The sequence below is a fragment of the Neoarius graeffei genome, chromosome 9 (assembly GCF_027579695.1).
Source record: "Neoarius graeffei isolate fNeoGra1 chromosome 9, fNeoGra1.pri, whole genome shotgun sequence".
Classification (NCBI taxonomy): domain Eukaryota; kingdom Metazoa; phylum Chordata; class Actinopteri; order Siluriformes; family Ariidae; genus Neoarius; species Neoarius graeffei.
Window position 1 is genome coordinate 5,707,107 of NC_083577.1, and position 23,826 is coordinate 5,730,932.

Below are 23,826 nucleotides of genomic sequence, written 5' to 3' on the forward strand. Positions count from 1 at the left end.
TTAAAATGAAAAAAAAAAATTTAAAAAACACTTTTGGACACTACTCTGCCGCGCCGTTATTTATATCATTACTGTCGCACAATTAAAGCGTGCCAGATCAGTCAGCTGGTGGTAATAAATACCCGAGTCTGCGTGTATTTTTGTGATGAATACACATTAAACTGAGCGTATTTCCCGCATTAATAAATACAAAGTACGTTGTGTCTGCTGCAGTTCTTTTAAATCAAGGCTGAATACTTTCTTTCTTCTTTGCCGCTGCCTTTTATTAAATCAAATTTGAGGCTTTTGATTAATTCCTCACCCTGCACTGTAACTTTTATTCTTGTATTTTATCTGACTTATTCTATTTTAGCTTTTTTTCTATGCTCTTACTGTGTTTCTTCCTCTGTCCATTCACCTCAACACACTTTTTTTTCTTTCGGCGCGACCGCAATGCATGATGGGATATATTGCTTGGTTAGTGACCATCGGTTGTACACTACTTTTCTTGTGGGATACCATGAGTCCACTATCTATATAGGGTGTAATAATAATTCTCTCACTATACATTCGGACAGCACTACAAAATGGCGAACTCACTACAGTATATAGTTCACTATGTAGTGCGTAGTGAGTGATTTCAGACACAAGGTAAGGGAATTTGGCCTCTGTGTCACCTCATATTTGTTCCCCAGTTAACCAGGAAGTCACAGATTCCAGCTTGAAAGTTCCTGCACACTCCAATCAACTCAAAAATGCTGTACAATTTAAATGGGAAACCTGCTTCAGGTACACTACCGTTCAAAAGTTTGGGGTCACTTTGAAATGTCGTTATTTTTGAAAGAAAAGCACTGTTCTTTTCAATGAAGATCACTTTAAACTAATCAGAAATCCACTCTATACATTGCTAATGTGGTAAATGACTATTCTAGCTGCAAATGTCTGGTTTTTGGTGCAATATCTCCATAGGTGTATAGAGGCCCATTTCCAGCAACTCTCACTCCAGTGTTCTAATGGTACAATGTGTTTGCTCATTGCCTCAGAAGGCTAATGGATGATTAGAAAACCCTTGTACAATCATGTTAGCACAGCTGAAAACAGTTGAGCTCTTTAGAGAAGCTATAAAACTGACCTTCCTTTGAGCAGATTGAGTTTCTGGAGCATCACATTTGTGGGGTCGATTAAATGCTCAAAATGGCCAGAAAAATGTCTCGACTATATTTTCTATTCATTTTACAACTTATGGTGGTAAATAAAAGTGTGACTTTTCATGGAAAACGCAAAATTGTCTGGGTGACCCCAAACTTTTGAACGGTAGTGTATACTGCGTTCACCATCATTTCCATTTGTGGCAGTAATAGTGGCGTGTGCTTTTGTTTGGAAAATATATTTCTTGAAGAAGGATTTGTTTTTCTGTGAATAATTTTATTTCAATTGAAGGTTGGATTTCTCTCATTTTTTCAGCATGAGGTGAAACAACTTCACCAAAATGTGGATTTTTCTTTCTGTCAGTCATAGAAATGTTCTGATCGCTTCCTTTTTTTTTTCCTCATTTCCTGTTTCTTGGCCATATCCCCTAATCATTCCAGGTGAGTGCTGTCGACACAGGTGTGCTGTTACCTCGCCCTGCGGACGCCGCCTGACTTTAAAGCTTCCTCTATGAGAGGAGTGATGATCTTCTCTGTGGTGTCCACAAGCACAGAGAACGTTGGCTCCACAATGAAGTCAATGAAGCCTGTCGGACAGGAGACAAAACGAAGGATGAGAAAAAATTACAGGGGGGACATCTTTCTTAACATCTTTCATCCATCCATCCATTATCTATCACTGCTTATCCTGTGGGTCACAGGCAAGCTGGAGCCTATCCCAGCTGACTATGAACGAGAGGCGGGGTACACCCTGGACAAGTCGCCAGATCATCGCAGGACTGACACACAGAGATGAACAATGAACACGGGGAGAACATGCAAACTCCACACAGAAAGGCCCCCGTCGGTCATTGGGCTCGAACCCAGAACCTTCTTGCTGTGAGGTGACCGTGCTAACCACTACACCACCATGCCGCCGCTTAACATCTTTCACTCCTTAATGCTGATTATAATAATAATAATAATAAAACTTCTTTTTACTTTTGCTTTTTTTCTCCAGGACCGCTAAACACTTCACTGCATTACCAAGGAAACATGCACTAGTGTCTCATTAATTGAAACAAAAATCCTTAATCCTGCAACTTGAAACCAAATAACATTTTGCCCCTAAAGATGTAGCTGTGGTTGTTTGTTGTCGCTTGGGAAGGTTTGAGAACGCAACTGAACTGATGATTTACAACCCAATCTGGCAACCCTGATTTCTACAAAACAAACTGCACATTTTCTTCTGAAATTATGATTATTTTTAAAACAATGGCCTTTATTAGAACATAAGTGTTCAGATTTCAAACATGGATGGAATTAAACTCATAACACTGAAGTCACAAAACTAAGTATTAAGCCAAAGGGAATGAAATTTAAAAAGCAGTTTTGGGTTCCCGAGTGGGACAACAGAAAAGCGTTCGCCCCATCATCCAGAGATCATGAGTTTAACTGAGAGCCCAAGAGAGCAAAACTGTCCTGTGAGTCCATGGACATGGAAGTGGGCGGATAGCGTTTTCCTCCGAGGGTGTTGCCACCCCCTAACGTTACATAAGCCGCAGTTTGAAAACATACAGTCGGCTGGTGTCATGTGCCTTAAAGGAAGCACGCGATGACCTTCGCCCTCCCTGGTTGGGAGCTGTGATGTGATAGAGGAGACGTGTCTGGTGGGTGGGAATTGGCCATGACTCAGACAGTTTTATATGAAGGATGATTTTTCTTTTCATTTTTCCCTGTTGGGCGGCACGGTGGTGTAGTGGTTAGCGCTGTCACCTCATAGCAAGAAGGTCTGGGTTCAAGCCCCGTGGCCGACGAGGGCCTTTCTGTGCAGCGTTTGCATGTTCCCGTGTCCGCGTGGGTTTCCTCCGGGTGCTCCGGTTTCCCCCACAGTCCAAAGACATGCAGGTTAGGTTAACTGGTGACTCTAAATTGAGCGTAGGTGTGAATGTGAGTGTGAATGGTTGTCTGTGTCTATGTGTCAGCCCTGTGATGACCTGGCGACTTGTCCAGGGTGTACCCCGCCTTTCACCCGTAGTCAGCTGGGATAGGCTCCAGCTTGCCTGCGACCCTGTAGAACAGGATAAAGCGGCTACAGATAATGAGATGAGATTTTTCCTGTTAAACTGGGGATTGATGTGATAAGTAGACATGATGTGTGATGTGTGAGGAACAGAATAACCTCATAGTGGCAGCATTGAGCTTTTAATGAGAGCAGAGGAACAACAGCAACTTTAGACATGGAAACCAAAAAGGTGTGTATGAACAACTGATTTTATATATATATATATATATATATATATATATATACACACACACATACAGTGATGCTTGAAAGTTTGTGAACCCTTTAGAATTTTCTATATTTCTGCATAAATATGACCTAAAACATCATCAGATTTTCACACAAGTCCAAAAAGTAGATAAAGAGAACCCAGTTAAACAAATGAAACAAAAAAAATTACACTTGGTCATTTATTTATTGAGGAAAATGATCCAGTATTACATATCTGTGAGTGGCAAAAGTATGTGAACCTCTAGGATTAGCAGTTAATTTGAAGGTGAAATTAGAGTCTGGTGTTTTCAATCAATGGGATGACAATCAGGTGTGAGTGGGCACCCTGTTTTATTTAAAGAACAGGGATCTATCAAAGTCTGATCTTCACAACACATGTTTGTGGAAGTGTATCATGGCACAAACAAAGGAGATTTCTGAGGACCTCAGAAAAAGTGTTGTTGATGCTCATCAGGCTGGAAAAGATTACAAAACCATCTGTAAAGAGTTTGGACTCCACCAATCCACAGTCAGACAGATTGTGTACAAATGGAGGAAATTCAAGACCACTGTTACCCTCCCCAGGAGTGGCCAACCAACAAAGATCACTCCAAGAGCAAGGCGTGTAATAGTCGGTGAGGGCACAAAGGACCCCAGGGTAACTTCTAAGCAACTGAAGGCCTCACTCACATTGGCTAATGTTAATGTTCATGAGTCCACCATCAGGAGAACACTGAACAACAATGGTGTGCATGGCAGGGTTGCAAGGAGAAAGCCACTGCTCTCCAAAAAGAACATTGCTGCCTGTCTGCAGTTTGCTAAAGATCAAGTGGACAAGCCAATTGGAAAAATGTTTTGTGGACGGATGAGACCAAAATAGAACTTTTTGGTTTAAATGAGAAGCGTTATGTTTGGAGAAAGGAAAACACTGCATTCCAGCATGAGAACCTTATCCCATCTGTGAAACATGGTGGTGGTAGTATCATGGTTTGGGCCTGTTTTGCTGCATCTGGGCCAGGACGGCTTGCCATCATTGATGGAACAATGAATTCTGAATTATACCAGCGAATTCTAAAGGAAAATGTCAGGACATCTGTCCATGAACTGAATCTCAAGAGAAGGCGGGTCATGCAGCAAGGCAATGACCCTGAGCACATAAGTCGTTCTACCAAAGAATGGTTAAAGAAGAATAAAGTTAATGTTTTGGAATGGCCAAGTCAAAGTCCTGACCTTAATCCAATGGAAATGTTGTGGAAGGACCTGAAGCGAGCAGTTCATGTGAGGAAACCCACCAACATCCCAGAGTTGAAGCTGTTCTGTACGGAGGAACGGGCTAAAATTCCTCCAAGCCGGTGTGCAGGACTGATCAACAGTTACCGCAAACGTTTAGTTGCAGTTATTGCTGCACAAGGGGGTCACTCCAGATACTGAAAGCAAAGGCTCACATACTTTTGCCACTCACAGATATGTAATATTGGATCATTTTCCTCAATAAATAAATGACCAAGTATAATATTTTTGTCTCATTTGTTTAACTGGATTCTCTTTAGCTACTTTTAGGACTTGTGTGAAAATCTGACGATGTTTTAGGTCATATTTATGCGGAAATATAGAAAATTCTAAAGGGTTCACAAGCTTTCAAGCACCACTGTATATATATACAGTATATATATCCCTGTGATGACCTGGCGACTTGTCCAGGGTGTACCCCGCCTTTCGCCCGTAGTCAGCTGGGATAGGCTCCAGCTTGCCTGCGACCCTGTAGAACAGGATAAAGCGGCTAGAGATAATGAGATGAGATTATATATATATATAATGTGTGATATTACACAGAATCATGAAGATATGAAGTTTATCTTTGAGTGATGAATGGATATATCACAAGTAAACGAAGCGAATGAGTGAAAATATTTTTCAACACGAGAAGATAAACTTCATATCTTCAAGCCGAAGTGTGATTTTCTTTTTATTATATCGACACATTCACAAACAAAAAGTCCCCAAATGTATCAAAACAATTCATTGATTTCCTCACGAGTGAAGATATTGGAAAATATGTCACAGTTGCCATTCTTGATGTCCGAGAGAGAGAGAGACAGACAGACAGACAGACAGAGACGGAAAGAGAGAGAGAGAGAGAGAGAGAGAGACAGACAGACAGACAGACAGACAGAAAGAGAGACAGACAGAGACGGACAGAGAGAGGGAGAGAGAGGGACAGAGAGAGATACAGAGAGAGAGAGAGATATACAGACTGACAGAGAGACAGACAGAGAGAGAGAGAGAGAGGGAGAGAGAGATACAGACAGACAGAGAGAGACAGACAGAGAAAGAGAGTGAGACAGACAGAGATGGAGAGAGAGGGAGAGACAGAGAGAGAGGGAGAGGAGAGGGAGAGAGAGACAGACAAACAGAGAGAGAGGAGAGGGGGAGAGAGAGACAGTGAGAGATAGAGACGGAGCGAGTGAGACAGACAGACAGAGACAGAGAGAGAGGAGGAGAGGGAGAGAGAGACAGAGAGACAGACAGACAGATAGAGAGAGAGAGACAGACAGACAGAGATGGAAAGAGAGAGGGACAGACAGACAGACAGACAGACAGAAAGAGAGAGGGCGAGAGAGACAGACAGACAGAGACGGAGAGAGAGAGGGAGAGAGAGGGAAAGAGAGAGAGAGATACAGAGACAGAGAGAGATACAGACCAACAGAGAGAGACAGACAGACAGAGAGAGAGAGAGGCACAGACAGACAGACAGAGAGAGACAGAGAGAGACAGACAGACAAAGAGAAAGACAGATAGACAGACAGAGATGGAGAGAGAGGGAGAGACAGAGAGAGAGGGAGAGGAGAGGGAGAGAGAGAGACAGACAAACAGAGACCGAGAGGAGGGGGAGAGAGAGACAGCGACAGATAGAGATGGCGAGAGCGAGACAGAGAGAGAGAGACAGACAGACAGAGAGAGAGAGGAGAAGGAGAGGGACAGACAGACAGACAGACAGACAGAGAGAGAGACAAGGAGAGAGAGAAACAGACAGACAGACAGAGGGAGAGAGCAAGACAGAGAGAGAGAGAAAGAGAGAGAGAGAGAGAGACAGACAGACAGAGAGACAGAGACGCACCTATCTGGGACTGGGCGATCATCGTGGCCTTACGATCACACAGTGGAGAAAATGGCAGTCCCAACTCTGCCTCTTTATCACCCTGCAAAACACACACACACACACACACACACACACGTGATACTGTACTTTATGTATGAATGGTCATATGATTCATATAATAATAATAATAATAATAATAAAATTATTATTATTATTATTAGTAGTAGTAGTAGTGTGCTTACAAGAATAGAATACATAGATAATTAAACAGGAGTGTGTGTGTGTGTGTGTGTGTGTGTGTGTGTGTGTGTGTGTGTGTGTGTGTGTGGTGTCATGGGGGTTGAATTCATCTCTTTATAAGTACAACATGGCCCTGTAAATTATAACAATCTATAATATACAACAGTTCTAACACTGAGTCCCCAATATTTTTTTAGTGGAGATTTTATGTGAAAAATCAAAAAGAGCCAAACGATTTGATATCACAGACAGAGATTAGGGTTATGGATAAGATTTCAGAGAGTGTGTGTGTGTGTGTGTGTGTGTGTACTTGTCTGAAGAACTCCTCCATCAGAGCCTGAGTCCAGCGGTAGTGCAGGTTCCAGCCTTTAGCTGGGTGGCTAATGTCCGCCGCATGCAGCATTAGAGACAGAGCTTTGGGTTTGTCTATCCTGTTACACACACACACACACACACACACACACACTAATCACATACACTGAAACAAGCACAGGCAGACAAAACAAATGCTGGCAGGCCACAAAATCACTCATAATGTCAGTCTCTCTCTCTCCTTCATCTCCTATTTCCTCTCTCCATTTTTCCACAATCAATTTCGTTCTTTTTTTAAATTAAACACTTTACCACACAGAGCCTGGTTGTGAGATTTTTTGACATGTTTCTTTCCAGGTTTTATCTCTGCAGTTCCTCACCAGCCATACACACTGTATGACCCTTAAAAAATATCAGTAATAAATGACTGTCTTGAAATTGATCCATTTTGTGTTATTTGTATTATCTACGCATGAAGAACGTCTTAAACTTTCATGGTTGAACACACTCCTGCGCCGTACAAATAACATTTAAATAGTGCGACTGAAATACTGAATAACGAATTATTTTTAACGAATGATTAATGAATGACTTGTCTTACATTTTACACATTTATAACGACTAGAGATTTGATGTCATGATGAATGGACAGAAAACAAAGATTTTGATCCGATCCTGTAACAAATGGCAAAGACTGGGATTACATTTGGAGATATTTTTTTAACTGGAAATGTTTACATATACACAGACTTTGATTTTTAATTATATTTACATGTTGTCATTTATTATATTCCAATTCAATTCAAGTCAATGGTCGCAGAGCAGCTTTACAGAAATATATAAATCCCTGATAAAAAATGTAAACATATTAATTTGTAAATGTATCCCTAATGAGTGAGCCTGAGGTGACCGTGGCAAAGAAAAACTCCCTGAGACATCATGAGGAAGAAACCTTGAGATAATTGTGTTGTAATTGATTTAATGTGAGAAAGCTAAGGTTCTGTGTAAAGTCATGTTTTCAGCAAAGTATTTTTTTGACTATATTTTTTAAGAGCGGCGGCACGGTGGTGTAGTGGTTAGCGCTGTCGCCTCACAGCAAGAAGGTCCGGGTTCGAGCCCCGTGGCCGGCGAGGGCCTTCCTGTGCGGAGTGTGCATGTTCTCCCCGTGTCCGCGTGGGTTTCCTCCGGGTGCTCCGGTTTCCTCCACAGTCCAAAGACATGCAGGTTAGGTTAACTGGTGACTCTAAATTGACCGTAGGTGTGAATGTGAGTGTGAATGGTTGTCTGTGTCTATGTGTCAGCCCTGTGATGACCTGGCGGCTTGTCCAGGGTGAACCCCGCCTTTCGCCCGTAGTCAGCTGGGATAGGCTCCAGCTTGCCTGCGACCCTGTAGAACAGGATAAAGCGGCTAGAGATAATGAGATGAGATGAGATGATAACAATCACGACGATGGCAGAAAGTTTTAAAGACAAACAGAGCTTGTCAAGGTGTTTATTATCGCAGTGTATGAACTCACTAACCGTTCCAGCTCACCAGATGGACTCGAGATGTCGCTTTTAATCCTCCTGACGTATGTAAGCGAGTGTGTGAGCAATAACATATTTTAATCTTTTTTTTTAATTAGTCTCAGATTATATGTATTTCCCAGTATAATTATACAAGTCCTCTTATAAGTTCCTTATTCAATTCCCTGCGAATTCAAGTCCCTGTGAATGAGCTGTTACTATAGAAACGACAACATATGAGGACGAGTACATTAATATGTACAGGATGTAGCTGTGATTTGAATCGCAGTCAGAGCTACTGTTATGGAAAATAGCTGGTTGTCTATTACTCTCGTTTTCTCTTCACACACAAGGTGTATGTGTGTGTGCTGTCTCACCCCTCAGGCTGCTGCAGTGAGTTCCTCATGGTTTTAATCTGCTGAAAATGGCAGGACATATCTGTACTCATGACCATCTCGACCACCAGCGTGCGTAGCTCTCTGCACACACACCAACATAGGAGAGAGTAATTACACAATCACGTCCACACACACACACACACACACACACACACACACACGCACACACATACAGTATATAACTCGCTCAGCAGGAGATTTCTCAGAACAGATCTTCCATTCTGACAGGAACTTAGCGTTGAGTGATAGCTGAACAGGAACACACGTGCGCGCACACACACACACACTGGGTTTTATGCTCACCTCCAGTCGTCTTTTGACAAGTTGATGAGGATATTCATTTCATCCTCCTGCATGAGTCTGTAGGCAGCGCTCACATGATGGTTCTCTAGAACCGAGCGGTCATTATACAGGATAGCCACCTCTGACCTACACACACACACACACACACACAAAAAAAAAAAAAATATATATATACCTCCTGCAGAGATGACAGAATCTGATACAGCTCAGAATTGGCAGTGAAATTATGAAAGTGTGTCGGAGTGGACAATACATCCAGGAGTCTGGACTAAAAACGCTTTAATTGTATTATCTCTGGCTTTTTGCTACGTGTCCTGATGTGCCGAGTTTTGGTCATGACCTCGCTCAAAAACATCATTTTCAGAAATGATGTAAATTAAAATAATAGACATTTTAGTGGATTATTAAGAAATCCCATTAAAAAATCCCCTTTATTTACTTTAGTGAATATTAAAAGTCCACGGATTTAAAGCTGCAGTATGTAGGATTTAGGAATTTCACTCCTCGTGAAGATTCTGAGAGAATTTTGAAAGAGAAAGATGCATTGAACACCCAAAAGGAATGTGTATGTATAATGATAATAATATTGGCTGCCTTTGAGTGGTCTATCAGATATATTCCATTCAGCTACTCGTCTTCGACTCGTTCAGTATCATGCTCGCCGAATGGAATATATCTGATAGACCATGAAGAAAAGCAAGCTAATATTATTTAACTATTATTATTCTATTCAAGTTGATTTTGTGCCCTTGCAAATATTTTGCTCATACACTCATCAGGAGCCCTGCTTTTCGGCACTGCCTAAATATATATATTAGTAAAAAGAAGATTTTATTGTTTCATTTCCAAATAAGACCCTAAAACTGTCAATAAACAATCCTTGGACAATTCAGATTCAAACAGTCTGTGTACTGCACTTCACTTCAATAAAGTAAAAAAGAAAAATGTCCACTCTCCTTTAATCTTCCTGAATGCATCACATCCTCACACTTCCTGATAGCTTTTGCTGAACGATGATAGATTTTGTTCCCTTTGGGAACAGGAAAAAAAAAATCAGAGCGATATGCAGACGAAAGCATGGGGAGGTTAAAGAGGAATTGACATCTCGGAGGTAAAACAACAACAACAAAAAAAAACACAACACACACACACAAAAACCCTGCATTTCAACTTAAACCAGCCCTCATGTCTTACATCAACATTTCTCAGTGACGTAAAAATAATGTTTTATAAATTGTCGAAAAAAAAATCACTATTTTCTTCCAACATGAAAGCAAAGATCATTGTTTTGCTTTTTGAAACCCTCAGGACAACAGAAGGAGATGACGAATTAAAGCATGAAATCTGTCTCTTGGCAAAAGCATGCGACTTTGAGGTTTAAGAGTCTGCATGAGACGAAGGTCGTCTGGAAAGAAATGCAACAAAACAGCAACAGTATCAGCACAGAGTTCAACAGAGACGCTGACGCATTCAGAGAGGAGATCAGAACTGCTGCCGTCATCCAACTCTTTAAAACCTCCTTTTCTGTTCACTACTGAGAGCGTTCCAATACAGTAAAACCAGAAAATACTGCAAAACCAGAGTGCCATTTGGGGTCTTACTCAAGGATCCAACTGTGGCAGGTTGGTGATAATGGGATTTGAACTGACAACCTGTCAAAGCCTTAAAGACCTTCATGAGCCACCACTTCCCCAGACCACCATGAGCCATGACTACTATTTCCACTGTTTGGAAATATTGAATATTTTATAAATACAACTCAACTGAATTTAACCTAAGGACTAGTGGGATGAGACAGCAGGGCAAGCGTACCTGGTCTGGATGTGGAAGTTGTTGGTTGTCCCAGTGTGTTCGAAGTCGTGAATAGCAGCAGCAAACACCATGGCCAGTATTTCCAGTTCGGTGAGCCAGTGCTAGGACAAATCAAAGCACAAAATAGTCACTGTAAAGTGTCTAAAGCTCGACAAATGACTGTTAACACCATCAGAACTTACTACTGGATGAAATACTGCCAAAATTAAACTTGGCTGATCTAAAAGGAGTTTTTATCTGACGCTCACCATAATGCCAGTGTGGAGCATTAGATAATGTGCGGTCTGGGTGACATCAGCAGCATGGATCAGGTTGTGGTACGGATTTTTGTGCTTGCTATAGCCAACCTCCAGAGCCTCCACAAATGCCACCAGAGAAGACACAGGTATCTGGGTAAGGTACAAGTAGAACAGGACAAACATATACCACTGTAACATGATAACCTTGACTAGCATCTTCCACAGCTTGCTAGCAAAAGATAAGCATCAAATTTTATCTCCAAGATAGATTAGATTATCACCGTTTCATATGATATAGGTACTTCATCATGTGACTAATTCCGTATTTTAAAAATAAGCGCTTTTTGAGATGCCCGTCACCCAGCTAGTTAGTACTAGTTGCTATCATAGCATGTTAGCGGATAAGTGGATAAAGTATTTTCATTTGCACCCACAGCAATGGCAATTTTGTCACAGTGTAACTTACAATGAGGAGACACTTTTGGTTTTGTTATTACATTAAAGGTCCTTCCCATGCCAGAAGGCGCATCAGGCGGCGCCGATCTCTGTTTCAGTAGCCCTCGACCTCTCACCTATTACATTGCTAGGGTTGCAGTGGGGGCTAGTCCTCTGGTAACCTCAAGAGTTTGACGTCCTACTCACATCTGTATTGTGGCGTGCCTCACCAGATGGCAGTAGATACCATTTTAATGATGGTCTTTGGCATGACCCGATTGCAAGTAGAACCCCCGGTCAAGAGGCGGACACGCTAACCACTAGGTTAACTAGTGGTCTTATTACATAAAGCTACAAATTAATTCACATAATGTCTTTTGACTTTGCACTGATATCTTCTTCTTCTTCTTTTGGCTGCTCCCGATTAGGGGTCGCCACAGTGGATCTTTCGTCTCCATTGCTCCCCGTCTTCCACATCCTTCTCTACCACGCCTGCCACTTTCATGTCCTCTCACCACATCCATCTATCTCCTCTTTGGCCTTCCTTGTTTTTGTTTGCCTGGCAGCTCCATCCTCAACATTCTCCTTCCCACATGCTCTGCATCTCTTCTCAGGATGTGAAGAGATGCACTTATATCAGGACTTTGTACTGATATAAGTGAACAAAAAGTATGTATTCATAAGCATAAACATCATGGCAATGTTGTGCTTTCAATGATTTGTTTGAACTGTTCTTTTTCTGAGGGAGAATGATTGTACAATATACATTCATGGGAGGGGGACATAGCCTGCACAAAGGATTTGTTGTTGATGGTGGTGATGAGGGTGTGCAGTCCTCGTCCGCACCGCTTCGCTCCCCTCTGGGGATCCAGGTGTCAAGCAAGGGAGCAGGATGGCCAGGGCTGATGGGGGACTGCACCTCTGATGATGGTTCGTGGGAGGATGGGGGTACATATCTGCGTTGGCCACAGGAATTACCAGAGCATTTGGACTACCTGGCTTTCAACCTGTGTTCACCCTTCCACCAGTGATTCCAGGAATTACCCCCTTGTGGGCGTTGAGGTTGCGGGACTCCGAATTCAGAAGGGTGTACAATATATAACTTTAATAGAAAAAAAGCAAGAAATTGGTGCACAAGTTTTAATTCATTTTGGGTTTTCTGAATCAACACAGGGTCAGAATTTACATACAGGGTCAAAGATTTGCATACAGCACACTCAACATTTGATCAAATGTCCCTTAGCAAGTTCCACCTTGACCAGATGCTTTTGGTTGCCATCAACAAGCTTCTGGCAGAATTCTGGTTGGATATTTGACCACTCTTATTGGCAGAATTGGTAGAGTTCAAATAAATTAATGTGTTTCCAGACACAGTTGTGGAAGTTCATATATTTTCGATAGGGTTGAAGTCAGGACTTGTTTTAAGCTTCATGTTAGGCTGCTTTACCCTTTCCAGAACCAGATTTGATGTGTATTTGGGGTCATTGTCCTGTTGCAACACTCAACTATGTCCAAGTTTCTGGTTTGAGGTTATGCTGAAAATTTCTTCATCCTTTCATCCACATTGTGCAATGCATCAGTTCCACTAGCAGCAAAACAGCCCCGGAGCATGATGCTACCACCACCATGCTTTACATGCTGTACAGTCCACAGAGCGGGGCTTTATGGAAGAGTGGCCAGAAAAAAGGCATTGCTTAAGAAAACATGTTTGGAGTTTGCCCAACAGCATGTGGCAGACTCCCCAAATACATGGAAGAAGATTCTCTGGTCAGATGAGATGAAAATTAAACTTTTTAGCCATCATGGGAAATGCCATGTGTGGCGCAAGCCCAACACTTCCCATCACCCTGAGAACACCATCCCTACAATGAAGCATGGTGGTGGCAGCATCATGCTGTGGGGATGTTTTTCATCTGCAGGGACAGGAAAGCTGGTCAGGACTGAAGGAAAGATGGATGGCACTAAATACAGGGCACAGTTTACAGTGTTCCTCTGTACCTTTTGTCATCGTAGACAAACAACTCAATCTTTGTCTCATCCGACTATAAAAGCTTTCCTCCAGAAGGTTCATCTTTGTCCATGTGGTCAACTGCATACTTTAGCCAAGCTTAAACTTGTTGATTTTGTAGCAGGGACTTCTTTCTTGGATGGCAGCCTCTCAGTCCATGGCAATGTAAAATTTGCTTGACTGTAGACAAGCAAATTTTAGACAAGCTGTCTGTGAAGATTCTCAATCATCCAGGTCATAGTAAACTGTGGGTGGTAGAAATGGGCAACTGGACTTGCTTGAAGATTCTTGAAAACGTTTCACCTCTCATCCAAAAGGCTTCCTCAGTTCTGTCTGACTAATAGGGAGTATCAGATATTTATCCTCTCCTGGATCAGAATCAGAATCAGAAATCTGATGACCAGCTCATCTAAGGTGTCATTGAGGCATCATGTTGGTGTGGGTCACTGGAGGCTGGGTGTGAACGGCAAGTCATTAGGGTGATCAAAGGATTGCCTGTTAGGGTGATCAATGGCAATCTGACCCTCTCTGTCCTCCTGTGAGTCACCGAAAACAGCTGGGTCCTGGCGTACACCCAGCCATCTGGGAAGAGTGTCCAAGACCCTGGGGAAGCCGTGCCTCTCATATACGGACTCCCCAAGATTCACAAAGAAGGAGCTCCTCTCAGACCTATTATCAGCAGTATAAACTCGGTCACATATAACATTGCTAAACACCTCGCCACCATCTTGGCTCCCCTGGTTGGGAATACACCATATCATGTCAAAAATTCCCAAGATTTTGCTTCTAAAGTTGCAGACCTCAAACTAGATTCAGATGAAACCATGGTTTCCTACGATGTCAATTCTCTGTTCACCTGCATTCCCACCACAGAAGCAGTCAAATCTGTAAGAAAACGACTCATTCAGGATAGCTCCTTACTGGATAGAACAAAACTCACCACGGGTCAGATTTGAACCCTGCTTGACCTCTGCCTGACTACCACTTTTTTCCAGTTTAATGAAAGTTTCTACAGACAGAAGCATGGATGCGCCATGGGATCACCAGTGTCCCCTATTGTGGCCAATTTATACATGGAGGAAGTGGAACATACTGACAAGGATGATAACAGGAACAAACGCAAGAACATTGTCATTCCCTACATTTCTGGTCTATCGGAGAAACTCAGGAGGATCTTCTACAAACACAACATTCCGGTACATTTCAGACCCAATAACACCCTGAAGCAGAAACTGGTCCACCCTAAGGACAGAATACCCAGACACAAACAGGACAACGTAGTGTATGCAATTCAGTGCAGTGAGAATTGCACGGACTTGTATATTGGGAAGACGAAACAACGGCTATACAGGCGCTTGGCCCAACACAAGAGAGCCAGCTCCTCAGGCCAGGACTCGGCTGTCTACATTCATCTTAACAACAAAGGACACTCATTTCAGGATTGTAACGTATGCATTTTAGCCAGAGAAGATCGTTGGTATGAGCGAGGAGTTAAAGAAGCCATTTTTGTCAACCTGGAACGGCCATCACTGAACAGAGGTGGGGGTCTAAGACATCATTTGTCAAACATCTACAAGGCGGTCTTGGACACTCTTCCCAGACAGCTGGGTGTACGCCAGGACCCAGCTGTTTTCGGTAACTCACAGGAGGACAGAGAGGGTCAGATTGCCATTGATCACCCTAACGGGCAATCCTTTGATCACCCTAATGACTCGCCGTTTACACCCAGCCTCCAGTGACCCACACCAACATGATGCCTCAATGACACCTTAGATGAGCTGGTCATCAGAATTCTGATTCTGATCCAGGAGAGGATAAATATCTGATACTCCCTATTAGTCAGACAGAACTGAGGAAGCCTTTTGGACGAGAGGTGAAACGTTTTCAAGAATCTTCAAGCAAGTCCAGTTGCCCATTTCTACCACCCACAGTTTAGACAAGCTGGTGTTCCAGCAGCTTTCAGTTCATAGCAAACCTGTGCCTTGGTGGTTCCTTGTTTGTTCCTAACCATCCGAACTAATTTCCTCTCAGCTGAAGGTGAGTTTTTGCAGCAAAGTGGCTACACCTGTCAATAACTTGTACTTACATACAGTTGTTTGAACTGATGATCTTGGAACCTGCACTTGTTTAGAAATGGCTCCAAGAGACATTCCTGAGTGTGTAAATCTATGATCTTCTTTCTCAGATCTGCACTGAGCTCCTTGGACTTTCCCATTGTACTGCATCTTGGTCAATCCAATGAGTGCCTTGGTTGTGGCAAGTTAAGACATTTTGGAACTTGAATTAATAATCTAAGTGAGCGCATATACATTTTTAACCCTTATACTAGTATGTATCATTCTGACCCTGTGTTGATTTCAGAAAACCCAAAACAATAGAGTAAAACTCATGCACCAAATTCTTGTTTGTTTTCTATTAAAGATGTATGCTGTACAATCAATTTGCCACATTTCAAATAAATCACTGAAAGCCCAATATTGCCATGACATTTATGTCCATGGTGACGTTCATGTCCGTGAAGGTTTATATTGTTGCAGTTTTATATTCTCAAAGACCCTCTATGTTCCATCTCTGTAATTTGAAAAACAAGCCTATATTCTCAAATGTCCTATGTTTGTAAGGAACCATGTTCTCAGTGCCCTACATACCCCAAGTCATATGATCCCAAAGGTTAGCAATATTTTTGTAAGGGTGAGTTGAGAAAGTGATGAATAATTAATGACCACGTGTGGCTTTATTCCATTACAGGGCACCGACTACCTGTGATTTAGACAAATTGTCATCTTCTCAATGTTTCTTTAATGTCAGCCCTTCACAATTTAAATAGGAACATTTTCATACACTGCATTATGTTTGCTGGAACAATTTCCTCGCCCTCTTGGTGCTCTGAGAGTGGATGAAGCCACCTGCGCTTATTCATTATTCATTAATTCCTCCTCTTCTGAGGTATAAAATAGTGCAGGCTGGTAATGTACTCTCATATACGACAGCATGTTTTTACTTAGTTCTCATTTGCCATGCAGTTACCTTTTCAGGTGATTTATAACCTGTTTTCGTGGCTGTAGAATTTTATTTTATTTATTAAAATTAAATATATACACAATGTCCTGCAAAAGTATCATCCCCCTTGGTGTTTGTCCTGTTTTGTTGCATTACAAGCTGGAATTAAAATGGATTTTTGGGGGGTTAGCACCATTTGATTTACACAACATGCCTACCACTTTAAAGATGAAAATTGTTTGTTTGTTTGTTTGTTTGTTTTTATTGTGAAACACAATAATTAAGATGAAAAAAAAAAATCCCAGAAATCTGGAGTGTGCATAGGTATTCACCCACACCAAAGTCAATACTCTGGAAAGCCACCTTTTGCTACAAATACAGCTGCAATTCTCTTGGGGTATGTCTCTATTAGCTTAGCACATCTACCCACTGGGATTTTTGCCCATTCCTCAAGGCAAAACTGCTCCAACTCCTTCAAGTTAGATGGGTTGTGTTGGTGTACAGCAATCTTCAAGTTATGCCACAGATTCTCAGTTGCATTGAAGTCTGGGCTTTGACTAGGCCATTCCAAGACATTTAAATGTTTCCCTTTAAACCACTCCAGTGTAGCTTTAGCAGTATGTTTAGGGTCATTGTCCTACTGGACCATGAACCTTCGTCCCAGTCTCAAACCTCTGGCTGACTCAAACAGGTTTTCCTCCAGAATTGCCCTGTATTTAGTGCCATCCATCTTTCCTTCAGTCCTGATCAGCTTTCCTGTCCCTGCAGATGAAAAACATCCCCACAGCATGATGCTGCCACCACCATGCTTCACTGTAGGAATGGTGTTCTCAGGGTGTTGGGTTTGCGCCACACATGGCATTTCCCATGATGACCAAAAAGATCAATTTTAGTCTCATCTAACCAGAGAATCTTCTTCCATGTGTTTGGGGAGTCTGCCACGTGCTGTTGGGCAAACTCCAAATGTGTTTTCTGACTTTTTTCTGGCCACTCTTCCATAAAGACATGCCCACTCTGTGGAGTGTATGGCTTAAAGTGGTCCTATGGACAGATACTCCCATCTCCACTGTGTATCTTTGCAGCTCCTTCAGTGTTATCTTTGGTGTCTTTGTTGCATCTCTGATTAATGCCCTCCTTGCCCGGTCTATGAGTTTTGGTGGGCGGGGCCTTCTCTTGTCAGGTTTGTAATGGTGCCATATTCTTTCCATTTTGCTATAATGGATTTAATGGGGCTCCGTGGGATATTCAAAGTTTGGGATATTTTTTTGTGACCCAGCCCTGATCTATACTTCTCCACAACTTTGTCTCTGACCTGTTTAAAGGCTCCTTGGTTTTCATGTTGCTTGCTTAGTAGTGTTGCAGAGTCAGGGTCCTTCCAGAACAGGTTGATTTATACAGACATCATGTGACAGATCATGTGACTCTTTGATTGTGCACAGGTGGATCTTAATCAGTTAATTATGTGACTTATGAGGTGAATTGGTTGGACCAGCTCTAATTTAGGGGTTTTGTACAAAAGGGGTGAATACTTATGCACACTCCAGAGTTCTGTTTTTTCATCTTAATTATTGTTTGTGTCACAATTAAATAAAAAAAAACTTTACCATCAAATACTTTTATTCCATATTTTGTTCCACTTTTTTGTATAATTTTTGGGGTTTTGTTTTCGAGTAGTTTTTATTTTGTCCTCAGTTGGTTCAGCAACACGCCACCATTTTGTTTTTCTCTCCTCATGGTATATGAGCTGATATCCTAGTAGTAGAGTAGCCAATCAGAGCACATGATTGCTCATATTCAGTGAATGTGGATAGAATTACAGTGGGGCAAAAAAGTATTTAGTCAGTCACTAATTGTGCAAGTTCTCCCACTTAAAAAGATGAGAGAGGCCTGTAATTTTCATCATAGGTACACTTCAACTATGAGAGACAAAATGAGAAAAAAAAATCCAGAAAATCACATTGTCTGATTTTTAATGAATTTATTTGCAAATTATGGTGGAAAATAAGTATTTGGTCAATAACAAAAGTTCATCTCAATACTTTGTTATATACCCTTTGTTGGCAATGACAGAAGTCAAACGTTTTCTGTAAGTCTTCACAAGGTTTTCACACACTGTTGCTGGTATTTTGGCCCATTCCTCCATGCAGATCTCCTCTAGAGCAGTGATGTTTTGGGGCTGTCGCTGGGCAACACGGACTTTCAACTCCCTCCAAAGATTTTCTATGGGGTTGAGATCTGGAGACTGGCTAGGCCACTCCAGGACCTTGAAATGCTTCTTACGAAGCCACTCCTTCGTTGCCCGGGTGGTGTGTTTGGGATCATTGTCATGCTGAAAGACCCAACCACGTTTCATCTTCAATGCCCTTGCTGATGGAAGGAGGTTTTCACTCAAAATCTCACGATACATGGCCCCATTCATTCTTTCCTTTACACGGATCAGTCGTCCTGGTCCCTTTGCAGAAAAACAGCCCCAAAGCATGATGTTTCCACCCCCATGCTTCACAGTAGGTATGGTGTTCTTTGGATGCAACTCAGCATTCTTTCTCCTCCAAACACGACAAGCTGAGTTTTTACCAAAAAGTTATATTTTGGTTTCATCTGACCATATGACATTCTCTGAATCCTCTTCTGGATCATCCAAATGCTCTCTAGCAAACTTCAGACGGGCCTGGACATGTACTGGCTTAAGCAGGGGGACACGTCTGGCACTGCAGGATTTGAGTCCCTGGCGGCGTAGTGTGTTGCTGATGGTAGCCTTTGTTACTTTGGTCCCAGCTCTCTGCAGGTCATTCACTAGGTCCCCGTGTGGTTCTGGGATTTTTGCTCACCATTCTTGTGATCATTTTGACCCCACGGGGTGAGATCTTGTGTGGAGCCCCAGATCGAGGGAGATTATCAGTGGTCTTGTATGTCTTCCATTTTCTAATAATTGCTCCCACAGTTGATTTCTTCACACCAAGCTGCTTACCTATTGCAGATTCAGTCTTCCCAGCCTGGTGCAGATCTACAGTTTTGTTTCTGGTGTCGTTTGACAGCTCTTTGGTCTTGGCCATAGTGGAATTTGGAGTGTGACTGTTTGAGGTTGTGGACAGGTGTCTTTTATACTGATAACGAGTTCAAACAGGTGCCATTAATCCAGGTAACGAGTGGAGGACAGAGGAGCCTCTTAAAGAAGAAGTTACAGGTCTGTGAGAGCCAGAAATCTTGCTTGTTTGTAGGTAACCAAATACTTATTTTACTGAGGAATTTACCAATTAATTCATTAAAAATCCTACAATGTGATTTCCTGGATTCTTTCCCCCCATTCTGTCTCTCATAGTTGAAGTGTACCTATGATGAAAATTACAGGCCTCTCTCATCTTTTTAAGTGGGAGAACTTGCACAATTGGTGGCTGACTAAATACTTTTTTGCCCCACTGTATAACCTTTATAGTAATAATAAAGTGTTTAAATATGAGCATTAGCTACTCAGCTTGCAATCTTACTCTAAGTTACTCAAATTTATGCTCCTTTGCTATAATAAAAATAACAGCACATATTTCTTCATAAATGAAGCGGCATTTCTGGAGGTTTATATTGTGCACAGTCAGCGACTGTTTTGCTAAATCGCTCTCTTATAAGGATACACTTTAGTGCACCTTTAACAGCAAGAATTCTCATCATCCACTCGACTAAAATGCCGAGTTCTCACTTACATTTCTCATGTGTAGTTGAACACCTCTGAGGTTATATGCGTGGTGTGTGTGTAAACCTTTCTGAGAGAAATCAAGAGAAAGGGTGAGATGAAACACTACAACAATATTTTCATCATTTCCATTTCTCAGTTGCCAACTGCAGAACCGTTAACGTCAGTGTTCTGGGCTTTACTCATTTAAACACGACTCCCTAATCACATTGTGCATCAAATATCATATTATTCTCTCGTTCTCTGGACAGTGATACAAAGAACATTTTATGAAGTTAAAAGACAAACAAGTAACATAGCTGCAGGAATAACAGTGAGTTATGCAACTAAATATGATGTTTAGAGTAAGTGCTAGTACACAGGAGTGTAATTCAGACGAGTCATAAAGCAATCGAAGTACAACTGATCCTGAAATTAATCTGCCATAATAATACTGACAGTGGCATGCAAAAGTTTGGGCACCCTTGCTGAAAATGTCTGTTACTGTGAATAGTTAAGTGAGCAGAAGATGAACTGATCACCAAAAGGCATAAAGGTAAAGACGACACATTTCTTTTCAGTGTTTTATGCGAGATTTGTGTATTATTTTTGTTTTGTACAATTGGAGAGTGAAAAAAGAAAAGGAACACCATGCGAAAGTTTGGGCACCCCAATACATTTGAGTTCTCAGGTATCTTTTACCAAGGTTCCAGACCTTAATTAGCTTATTGAGCTGTGGCTTGTTCAAATTCTTCGTTAGGAAAGGTCATATGATGCAAATTTCAAAGCTGTATAAATTCTCTGACTCCTCAAACTTGTCCCTAAAATCAACAGCCATGGGCTCCTCTAAGCAACTCCCTCGCATTCTGAATAATAAAATAATTGATGCTCACAAAGCAGGAGAAGGCTACAAGAACGTCGCAAAGTGTTTTCAGGTAGCCGTTTCCTCAGATCGTAATGTTATTAAGAAATGGCAGGTAACAGAAACAGTGGAGATCAAGGTGAGGTCTGGAAGATGAAGAAAACTTTCTGAAAGAACTGCTCGTTGGGTTGCTAGAAAGGCAAATAAAAACCCTGTTTGACTGCAAAAGACCTTCAGAAAGATTTAGCAGACCCTGGAGTGGTGGTGCACTGTTCTACTATGCAGCGGCACCTGAACAAATATGACCTTCATGGGAGAGTCATCAGAAGAAAACCTTTCCTGCCTCCAAACCACAAAATTCAACGTCTGAAGTTTGCAAATGAACATCTAAGCAAGCCTGATGCATTTTGGAAACAAGTCCTGTGGACTGATGAAATCAAAATAGAACTTTTTGGCCACAATGTGCAAAGGTATGTTTGGAGAAAAAAGGGTGCCAAATTCCAGGAAAAGAACACCTCTCCGACTCTGAAGCATGGGTGTGGATCGATCATGCTTTGGGGTTGTGTCACAGCCAGTGGCACAGGACACATTTCATTGGTCGAGGGAAGCATGGATTCGAATAAATACCAGCAAATTCTGGAAGCAAACATCACACCATCTGTAAAAAAGTTGAAGTTAAAAAGAGGACGGGTCCTACAATAAGACGATGATACAAAACACACCTCAAAATCTACAATGGAATACCTCAAGAGGCCCAAGCTGAAGGTTTTGCCCGGGCCCTCACAGTCCCCTGACCTAAACATCACTGAAAATCTGTGGATAGATCTCAAAAGAGCAGTGCGTGCAAGACAGCCCAAGAAAATTGTAGAACTGGAAGCCTTTTGCAAGGACGAATGTGTGAAAATCCCCCAGGTAAGAACTGAAAGATTATTAGCCGGCTACAAAAAGTGTTTACAAGCTGTGATACTTGCCAAAGGGGGTGTTACTAGGTACTAACCATGCAGGGTGCCCAAACTTTTGCTTCAGGTCCTTTTAATTTTTTGGTATTTTACGCCTGTAGATGATGGAAATAAAAATGTAATCTTGTGGAAAATATTAAAGAAATGTGTTGTCTTCACCTTTATGCCTTTTGGTGATCAGTTCATCTTCCGCTCACTTAACTATTCACAGTAACAGAAATTTTCAGCAAGGGTGCCCAAACTTTTGCATGCCACTGTGTGTGTGTGTGTGTGTGTGTGTGTGTGTGTGTGTATATATATATGTGTATAATTAGGGCCCGAGCCCTATGGGCGAAGGCCCTATTGTTCTTGTAAGAGTTCACTATTATTATTCTTCCGTCTTCTTCTTCTTCTTCTTCTTCTTCTTTATTTTTCTCCGCTGTTGGGCCATTTTCGGGGCGCTTGCCATGGGCGAAAACGCACGAAATTTGGCACCACTTCCGAGAATTGCCACCGCTACTCAGAACCAAAAGCCCAAACTTGGCCGGGGCTCAGGGCCTCTATAGCGCCCCCTAAGTCGTTGTGATTTTGGCCTCCCGCATTAAGGTGCCTGGTTGCCATACCGTTTGTAGTACTGGCATGCCATTTGGTACGCATATGTATCTCACTAAGCCGGACAAAAATGTAATGCCAATGCGTTAGCCACGCCCAACAGGAAGTGAGGTAATTTCACTTTTGTGCGAAATGCGTGGCCACGAAAACGGCGCAACTCCTCCTAGACCGTTCATAGGAATGTCACCAAAATTGATACACATCATCTACAGACATGGCTGACAAATGTTACTAAATACGTTTCACGTAGGATAAACCGTTCAGAAGTTATACGTCATTCAATTTTCACTTCAAAATTTTACATGCTAAAAAATTCATAACAAATCTTCTAATTGCTCAAAACTGCTCATACTTCACACGCTAATCACTCATTGGGCTTCTGACATGTTACCCAATTTCTGTGATATTTCGCCACTGGGGGCGCTATTTTTGGGCAAAAAATCCAATCTTTCCTCAAATTTGGTCAAACTTCACGGCCACCCTCTTACTACCTCCCATGTCATGTATACCACATTTTGGGAATTTTCGTCCATGGGGGGCGCTGTTTTTGGCCGACGCAATTTCTCCAAAACGGGTTTTTGGTAAATAATTCCATAATGCTTTTCCTTCACACCACTACCTTGTGATTGTACGTTGCTGTTGTAGACACTTATTTTTCCAACTCATAATCGCTCATGTACAGCATAGCGCCACCACTGACATGGGAAAAACCAAAAAATTTATTCTTCAATAATCTATATCTCATCTTCTATTTACTCAATTGTCATCAAACTTCATACGCAAACTCTTCGTAGCTCACCTGACATATACGCCAAATTTTGTGCACTTTCGCCCCTGGGGGTGCTGATTATGGCAAAAATGATATTGCAGCTTCTGATTTGTCAAACTTGGCAAGCAAACTCTTTTCAAGACCCTTCTTGAGGCGCTTGCCATGGTCGACAACTCACGAAGTGCGAGACCCTATTGTTGCCATGTGTCCAATTCTGTGCTTTGTCGCCATTGTGGGAGTAATGTCT

The 23,826-nt window shown here is 41.9% G+C and overlaps 1 protein-coding gene across 4 annotated transcripts in view; it reads right to left on the minus strand.

Annotated features, from left to right (window-relative positions):
• pde1a (phosphodiesterase 1A, calmodulin-dependent) overlaps positions 1-23,826 on the minus strand; it is a 352,383-nt gene that overhangs the window by 7,549 nt on the left and 321,008 nt on the right. For all 4 annotated transcript variants that reach the window (XM_060928983.1, XM_060928979.1, XM_060928981.1 and 1 more), the window contains 7 exons: positions 11,301-11,441; positions 11,053-11,153; positions 9,241-9,366; positions 8,917-9,018; positions 7,032-7,152; positions 6,500-6,581; positions 1,600-1,714 (listed from right to left, as the gene is read on the minus strand). In XM_060928983.1, the coding sequence (XP_060784966.1) occupies positions 1,600-1,714; positions 6,500-6,581; positions 7,032-7,152; positions 8,917-9,018; positions 9,241-9,366; positions 11,053-11,153; positions 11,301-11,441 (788 nt within the window). The remainder of the gene's footprint in view (positions 1-1,599; positions 1,715-6,499; positions 6,582-7,031; positions 7,153-8,916; positions 9,019-9,240; positions 9,367-11,052; positions 11,154-11,300; positions 11,442-23,826) is intronic.